This window comes from Aplidium turbinatum, chromosome 7 (genome assembly GCF_918807975.1).
Source record: "Aplidium turbinatum chromosome 7, kaAplTurb1.1, whole genome shotgun sequence".
Lineage (NCBI taxonomy): Eukaryota > Metazoa > Chordata > Ascidiacea > Aplousobranchia > Polyclinidae > Aplidium > Aplidium turbinatum.
The window spans coordinates 2,517,741-2,527,028 of NC_137478.1; the positions used below are offsets into that span (position 1 = coordinate 2,517,741).

The 9,288-nt window shown below is 36.5% G+C and overlaps 1 protein-coding gene and 1 non-coding gene across 2 annotated transcripts; one reads left to right on the top strand and one right to left on the bottom strand.

The window, feature by feature from the left end:
- Positions 1-380: 380 nt before the first annotated feature.
- Positions 381-4,209, bottom strand: LOC145774385 (uncharacterized). The gene is made up of 5 exons (XM_082585621.1): positions 4,008-4,209; positions 3,786-3,895; positions 3,597-3,705; positions 3,251-3,433; positions 381-2,881 (listed from the first exon to the last, which is right to left on the bottom strand). The coding sequence occupies exons 1-5, from the start codon at positions 4,029-4,031 to the stop codon at positions 2,675-2,677; spliced, it is 633 nt and encodes a 210-aa protein (XP_082441747.1). The 5' UTR covers positions 4,032-4,209; the 3' UTR covers positions 381-2,674.
- Positions 4,210-8,891: 4,682 nt separating this feature from the next.
- Trnar-ucg (transfer RNA arginine (anticodon UCG)) lies at positions 8,892-8,964 on the top strand. The gene has a single exon. It is a non-coding gene; the product is annotated as a tRNA-Arg (tRNA).
- The last annotated feature ends 324 nt before the right edge of the window (positions 8,965-9,288 follow it).

Sequence of the window (9,288 nt, forward strand, 5' to 3'; positions counted from 1 at the left end):
TTAGCATCACGTAGGCTATCCAACCGCCAAACCAAGACAATTTTAATGTTTTGTACGCACCGTAACTAGGCTATCCAATAGCTATAGCACAGCTTTCGGTAGCCTGCAGTAACTTTCATTTTGGTAACACTCAGTAGATTAATTGAATAAAACTTCAGCTTCTCCTGGAACTACAGCTCCAAAAAAGGTCTTTACATACTTTGACGGAAAGTTCTCGTTCCCCGTTCTGTTTCCAGCAAAAACACCACCAACCGGGTAAAGACATTTGCTTGAAACAGCTACTGTGCAGCCAAAACATGTCTTCAACCAAAAATCTTTTTTCTGTAGATGAACACTTTTGAAGTTCATAATTTGCTAGCTTTCAATAAATCATTTGCAATTTTCATTTTGTTTATTAGAAAGTTTTAAGATTCGATTTGTAAGTTTTACGCAAATAGATTTCGCCAAACATTAGTGGTCAAAATGTGGCAAGAATGGGAAATGCTGTCATTAGAAGAAGTGGAAACCTGTTTCGCTGAAGTTCAGCATCATACCATGTTATGCAAGTCATGTAACGCTACATTTGCTACAGTGCAAGAACTGAGGCAACATCACACTGCTAAGCATAAAGTAAGAAGAATACAAAAGGTGGCTACGGATGAAGACGCTAAAAACCTTCTTCACAAAGCAATTGCACTGGCAGAAAACCGCGGAATAGATATCACACTACCGAACCCACCACTGGCATTCATAAAACAATTACTAGACGATTATTGGACAAACCACAACAACAACAACATGCTGTACTCAAAATACGCTCACGTAGTAGGTGATGCAGCAAGTATATTTGGACTACAACAAAGCCATGCTGCATTCATTTTGTTAAAAATTTTTAATGCCATTGTAGATTTCGAAGAAGTTTCCAAAGAAACAACTTGCGTGTCAGGAATAGATGTAAGAGAAACAGGTAAGCCACCGAAGTCTATTCTCACGTGACGTTTGTACGCAAACTTAATTATACAGCATTAAATTTACTTTATGTATCTATTCAGAAATCATAGAGTACATCACCGGTTATGTTATTCATAAAGCAAAAAGGAAATTCCCGGGAGATCGCGCTTTACTTGACTTGATGTCTTCACCAAGTCCAAAAGGTGAATTTTCGAAATTGATGCAAAAACAGGAAGCATTTCAAGGCCTCACGAATCCGAATGCCGAAATGCTTCACATTTTCTGCCGCATTTATTATATCTTTAATAAAGAAAGAAGCAAATCACTGAAAGATGTGAACTTTGTTTGTGTGATGAATGAGCTGCCAAATGACTCGTCATACCAGCAATATGTAGACTCCATAGCCAATGATCATGCTGTTGGGACTGAACTGGTAGCTTCGGTGATGGAGTACATAGCAGTGTTGTTCATCAAAATGCTTGGACACAACTTAGCCAAATTCATTACAAAGAATATTCAAAAACACAATTGTAGTAAATCTCGTGGATTACGCGGTGAATTAAAACGTGCAAACGCTAATTAAATCTGTATGATAATATCATAGATACCTTACATCAGCGTTTCTTAACCGGGGGTGCTAGCACCCCCTGGGGGTGCTGGAATAGACTGGAGGGGGTGCTAAATGCATGCAGCATAATATCAAAAAATGTCATTTTACTTTTTTGCATTTTTTCGTCTTTCTGCCAGTATCAGCAGTTGTCATATCAATAATTGCTGTTTCGAAGTAGCCTGATACCTGGTTTGCTGTTATTGTAGTCATCTCCCTGCGCAACTTGATCCTGAGTAGGCTAGTTTGTGCGAACTTCCCTGGTGGGTGCATACCTGCAGTTTTGTATTCACCTGCAGAATCTCACCATGCGTGAATTGCGCGCATTGAAACACAGAAATTTTGTTTTTTTAGGACCCGTGTATCCCTGAAGAGTACTTTTGAAGAATAAACAAATGATGCATTTGTACATCGCTTTTTTCCTTCACCAAAGGTTAATGGCGGCGCCCGTATTTTGACATGCTTTTTGATCGCTGGCGATATATTTTGTAGTGAGGTTTCTTGTCTAACAAACTGTTCTGTTGTTTTAAGAGAGTTGATTCACTTACATAATGGTGAATGAAAGTCAAATGCCAAATTCTGCATCAACTTCGTTCAAACAACAGCACAGTTTGTTAGACAACAAGAGACTTCATTACAAAATATATCGCCAGCGATCTGCAGGCATGTCAAAATTTCGGCTTCTACTAAACGTTTATCCGGCATTGCAGTATAGTCGTATGTTAATGATAGTTAGGGGGTGCTAGACTGTTCAGGCCTATTTACAGGGGTGCTAAAGTCAGAAAAGGTTAAGAAACGCTGCCTTACATAATAAGATATCTATGATAATATCAATCCAGTTACTTAGAAATCCATTGTACGTTAATCCTGTATAGCTGTTACAACGACAAGTCTAGCACACTTTCACCTACACATTCATTTTTCTGAATACTTTTCGTTTTCACTGTTGCCTGCTGCGACGTTTTCAATAACAATGTGTCACAAAAAATAAGGCATGTGGGGAACTGGGAAATGTGATGACGTGATAGTGCAAAACTGAGTTTAAATGCAGAATCAGAGCACAAAATTAAATCTGGGATAGATATTCATACATCAGTTCCCGATGTGCCACATTTTTGGTGACACAATGTAATTGTTTCATTTTTGGAGTTCAGTGCTGCTTTGAGTGTTCTTCGCTTTTCTTCTTTTTAAAGGTTCATTGCAAACCTCAGTCCACGCGTTCTTCTTGCCGAAAGTGGTGTTTCCACCGTGAATTTGCTTTACCGATTTTCGATGAGATAAAGCAGTGATATTACTAGTTACTTGATTGATGTCGGGATTACTGCATCGTCGGTTTGATGCTCTCTGTGAATAAAACAAAATTCATGTGTCGTATCAATTTGTAAAGTGCCGAATGTTTCCATACAAAATTGTTTTGGTTGGTTTTTGAATCTTTATCCTCGGACTGACAAAGCCTTGATAGGTTATTGCTTGTAGTTTCGCATACTTGTAGAGGCTATTGACGCAGGGCCGGTTACCGAGATTGGCAGAGTGAAGTTTTCCGATTGTTGAAGTCCTGTTGCCGGGGAACTATTCCATTCACTAGGTGCCGCTGAATAAAGAGCAGTCCTGAAATGCGTTGTTCAAGCGCACACTCGATGAGTCGAACCAACGAAGCGTGGTCTTGAGCCGGGCGCGTAACCACTGAGCTAACGGGCGGACAAAATTGCTTACCAGATTACCAAACGTTGCCTCCAGCACGTCTTGAGTAAGGATGCCCATGGAAACATATTCATATCCACAATTAAGCAAGCGCTTGCACAATGCAACCATGTTCAGAGTAGTAAAGATTAACCCTTCCAAAGTTGATTTTGCAAGCACTCGCTTCTCCTCACCTGGATGAGCGGATACTTCATTCTAAACAAAAAAACAAGTTTAGTTACTCAACGATAGCATACTTTCAAAAATGCGGTTTCTGTACTGTCGCTATTCTCTACTGAACTGAACTATTCTCTACTGAACTGAACTATTCTATACTGAACTGTCCATACTTGTCCAAAATTAAGTTTCGGCATTTTACCTTCCATTTCAACAGATACTGGAGGAAATCACCCTCCAACCACTTCAAACGTTCATCGTCACATGAACGAATGGGATTTATGGCCCGGCAAGTCACAGTTTCAAACCACCTATAAACATTGCACATGAAATGAATGTGAAGCCACTTTCTTGATATGCACGATATCGACACAAGCAAAACACGACATACTTGCTAAAAAGAAATACAAAGTTTGCTGTTCCTTGTGAACCTTGGACATCCTGCATCAACGCGTTTCCAACTGCCCAACTCAATGTTTCCCGAGCGTAAGATACTTTCATCTGAAATCAAGCATAGCAGTGGGCAACAAATTTTCAAAGGAGATACTTTCATTTCAAAATTCAAAACACTTTTTAAATTGACCTATTGCAGATGAAATGAAACAAAACTTACTTTGCTGAAAGACGTCAATTGCATATGGCAGTCAGAAAGACGTGTTTTCCGTAAAACTGTCAAACTTTCGATTTTATACAAGTCTTGTATGTGTGTCCATAGCAAGTCATGGCCTGCTTTGTGGAAGTAGGGGAGACTGGGGTTTGTTGGAACATTTTCTAGAAAAGTCCACGTAACTAAAGAACCCTTTGCAATTCAAAGTAAAATTTTCTCAATAACCTTGACTAACCTGTTGTCTAACACTGTAATAAAGAAAAATTCACCACACATTAAAACATTTCTCATGAATTTAATTTTACCAACAGCAGTCAAATGTTCCAACAAACCCCGGTGCTGGGGTTTGTTGGAACATCACACAGGGTTTGTTGGAACATTACTTTTTCTTTACAAATACTTCACAAAAAGCAGTATATTAGTGTATTTTAAATAAAAAATGTGGAAAGGTTTATTATGTTTCACTTAAGGTAGAATAGTATATGTAAAATGATGGATTACCATGGCTTTTGCAAACAAAAAATTTTTTTTAGTCCAAACTGTTTGAAATGAAAAAAATAATATAGCTTGTTTATGATGATGGTCTAAGAAAATGATATCACAAGCATTAGTACACAACCACAAACAGCACTGAATTTAACAAATTTATTGGAGATTATATCTAGCTAAATCCACAGAAAACACAAATTTTTCTTGGCGACGCTTAGTGCCTTTCAGATTGGAAGGTTTCAGTAACTTAAAGACAATGTCACAAAGGTGATGAGTGAAATCAGAATTGTCACTATTTTTGGAACAAATGTAGGACATTCATCAAGCATTTCGGATTGCCCACAGCATCGTAAGAATCGAATAGTCACATCACTATCATCAAAAACATCAATAATTTTCCCAACAAAGTGCTGTAAACGCTTCGAAGTGTTGAATTTGACAAGAACAAATTCTCCTTCTTGAATGTCAGATAGTTTACTCTTGGAAAGATAAACATAGGTGGAATTGAATTTCCAATTGCACTTATTGCACAACACAATGTGACAAGCTGTCCTCGTTCTGCATAAACAATAGCGCCTACTTGTTTTACACCAGATGGAGCCACAACCTTAAAGGGCTTTTGCACAGTAGTGCAACCTGTTTCATCCAGGTTCCATATTTTGTAAGGTGTGAAAGAATCCCTGTCTATTACAGAGGAGAGGTTATTAAAAAATGTTGGCACATTGTGTAGACTAAAGCTGGTTGCACGGCTTAAATGATGTACTTTCTGGTGTTCGCAACGATAGATTTGGATGCCTCTTCATAAATCCTTGCAACCAGTCACATCCAGCTGACTTGCCTTGGTCCCAAGAGCCTGGAAACTTCAGGCCAAGCTCCTTGGCATAATCATATGCCAGCTTTTTAACTTCTTTAGTTGACAAGCCATAATATAAAGCTGATGCTTTTAAAAGATAATTCATTAACTCAGCTTCTTGAACAGCAGTAAAAACATTTCTGTTATTGAAACATCCATAATGAGGTAAATTTACTTCATCCGGATTACTATTTGCAGATGATAATTTCTGTCGATGCTTCAAGCAATACCTCCTTAATGTCACATGAGGAATATCATATACTGTTTTGCAACAGTTTGACATAGTCTTTTTTGGATTAATGCTTCCATCATCGCCCTTTCCATAACATCTGTTGGCATTGTAGCACATTGTGTTTTTCGCTTATAAGTACGCATACTGATTATCAATTTAAGAAAGAAATTTTCTATAATTGTTGACAACTAAAAAGTATAATATTGTAATAAACAAGTTGTTAGATATGTATTATTGAAATCATTGGTCATTGAAAAAGACAAGTTTATGCACAAACACAAATTTCACTTAATTGAGGTTATTAAAACATGTTCTAACTAACCCCATGAGAGATGTTCCAACAAACCCCATAAGCTAAACTGAAATAAATAAGTTAAATTTGCAAATCTGGTCACAATTAAGCAAACTTTTTTTGTACTTTGCAACAGCTCTACCTTCGTAGGTAACACAAACAAAAACTTTTTTTTATTATCTCCCTTTTTCCTTCAGGTAGGCAAACTTTTTGGGCGGTACCCAAATTTACTTTTAGCCATCAAAAACAAACAAACACTTTTCCAGTGAGATCTCCTGGAAGGTTTGGTCAAAGAAAATCACAGCAGCAGCATTTCAGTGTTTCCAGTCGTAAAATAAAAAAAAATTTCTGTAAAATATTTTCGGGGTGCAAAAAAAAGCAATGTTCTAACAAACCCCATGTTCCAACAAACCCCAGTCTCCCCTACTTGGTTCCATTAGGCTTAGAACTGTACAAACCATTCCAAACACACTGAAAATTATGCAACACAGCCCTTCAATTAAACGTATATTTCAACACACTTTTAGTTTATTATCTCCTTACAAAAAGTGTAGTGCAGGAAATGTAAGTTTTGTAAAAATACAATATCATTTCTTGCCACTAAAACTTACCTTCAGTAAATGACTGGTGTCCAAACACATATATATTGTCTGGTCCAATCGACAAGGATTGGGGCAAGTGAAGCTACATGTAATGTTTATTAACGGCTTGCCATGGAGAATTTCAAAAAACTTTCTATTTGTAGACGCTCCATCTGCCACAACTGCATTTATGTGAACGCTTTCATTTTCGCAGGTGATAACAGCATCCAAGAACATGGAAGTCAGCTTATGAGGTAGTGTGGAATTTGCCGTTGGCCACCATGCCAACGGAATAGAAATTTCCTTTTTGAACGAACGCAGGTAGAACACTGCAAGCCAAAAAAGCTATGTTTAGTTTCCTCACATTCTGTATTCAATCCAGAAATTGTCAAGAAAGTTCTCCAATAACTCACTGCAAATGTGTGTAGCCAGTTTTTCCTCGCATTTCCTGTCACCGTAATCATCTTTAACATCAGGAGGCAACCTAGTAAATAGTCACCAGAAGAACGCAAATTACTTTAATTTATTACTCATATTTGAAAAGACATAAAAAATTAGCCTACTACAAATTAAAAATTTGTAGTAGCTTACTCAAATTAAAAATTGACCACAAAAATGCAGCAGCCTAACGATTGAATCACTTCAAAATTTATTCACTCTAAATTCTCAATTTAAAGTTGGCGTTCTAAATTCTGTAAATCGAACTCACAAATATAACAATTCCTTGAGACTCATATCTGCAATTCGGACTCACTACTAAAGAAATTTCTTTAGATTCATTTCGTTACCTCTGTGTCATCGAAGCATAGCTACGCCAGTCGCGGTTGTGCGGTCGTCAGAGAATTATAAACATTTCAATAAAAAAAAAACTTAGAACCTCTGCAACCTAACAACACGGTAGCAACAGCTCGACAACAAATGCTTGAAGCCAAACTTAGGCAAGATTCACACCGAACATACAAAACTGTCTTCAGCACGCAAAAACTTTACAGTAATTGTATTCCTGGTGTGATGCGTAAAAGGAAACAAACATGAGCCATTTCTTGTGCGACGTTTTTACATGCTGAAGACAGTCTTGTATGTTAGGTGTGAATCACACTTGAGACTACTCATATAATTGTCACGTCAGTAGGCTATTATTTGTTTCAACACAAAAGCGAATTAAGAGAGTCAAGAAAAATTTCTAAGTAATATCTTGGGTACAAATACGTTATATTATGACACTATCTGAATGCCACCAAAGAGTGAATGAGTGGTCTAGCCAAGTATTTTTCTATAATAGTAGGTAACTAAAACAAAGTAAACATACTGAAAATTTATTATATATATTCCAATTCAGTTTATTAATATTTTCTGACCAAACAAGGACAACAGCCTGTTACACTAGACTACCTGCCAAACAAAGCAATAGTCTATAAAAAAAATGGAAGCAAAAACTCGAACTGCATAAGACTAAATATACGGTACATTTTAACAGCATTCATAAACTGGGCTTGAATAAACTGCATTGAATGTGCAATTGTGCATACTTAGTAATTTTTGAAAAATCGATAACTGAATTAATAAAACAAAAAATATCGATCTTTTGCATTCTGACAAAGAAAAATAAATTGAATTGAATTGATATATAAAACTTAAAATTGCTGAAAAGTCAAAAAGTAAATGTCACATCTCCTATAAAATTCCTTCAAAATAAATATTTTATCTTCAAAATAAGAAAAAAACTTTACCCATCATATGACGTTTCAAAACAAATCAAATCTAGTTTTTGTGATTTAAAAAGGAAAGATTAACAGCAAAAAAAACAATCTGGCAACGTTGCTTTAAAGTCACGTGATCTCATGAGGGTATGACATCATTTTGTGTCTTCGTCACTCACATGACTATTATTTTTATTTGTATCAGACAAGATGTCCATATTCGAATTATCAAACAAAAAAATACATAAAAAATAAATGGCATTCAGCAGTTTAAAAAAAACAGAAGAGGCGCAAAAGTAGCCAGAAGACACTGGCAGAGGGGTTCAGTTCAGTTTGTTTTTATTTCTGATTATCACAACGAAAAAAACAATATATGCCAAACATAGAAAAGTTCTAACTTAGGTAGGCCTACCGTATTCGTTGAAGTAACACGATTCCTGACTTGAACTAAGCGCACTGCAAGATAGAGGCACCTGCAGAGCAATTTCATTAAAGATGATGGCACTGTGACGTCACTATCTGCCCTCAATTTTAACAATCCCATTGTGTGTTGTCTCGGCCTCTATACAGTACGTGATGCTTTAGCTTGTTTTGCTATTTGGCCTTGAATCTATGAATTGGATGGTTAAATAATTCAACTGAAAAACCATTTTCTCGTCGGTCGTCTGATTTATGGTTAAAGTAAAAATAAAACGAAGCCAAATTGAAGTTTTTCAGAAAAAATGTATAAGTAAATCTACATCGGCCGCATGGCCTAATGGATAAGGCGTCTGACTTCGAATCAGAAGACTGGGGGTTCGAGTCCCTCTGTGGTCACTTTACTTTTTCTTGGTTAACAGCTTAATTTTTTTGATTTATTGCGATACGGTCTAGCTTTATTTCAAATATTTTATCACACTACGCATTCTATTGGATCATTAGTAAATTCATAAGATACAGCTTCGGTAGAGAGTTTGTTTTGTTGAAATAGGCATACGAAGCCAAGCAACGTTATCAAGTTTAACATATTAAAGATTATTATATTTACAAAAACACAAACAAAAACATTGTTGCGTAGTTTTGTGTTTTTGTAAATATAATAATCTTTAATATGTTAAACTTGATAACGTTGCTCGGCTTCGTATGCCTATGGTTCAAGTT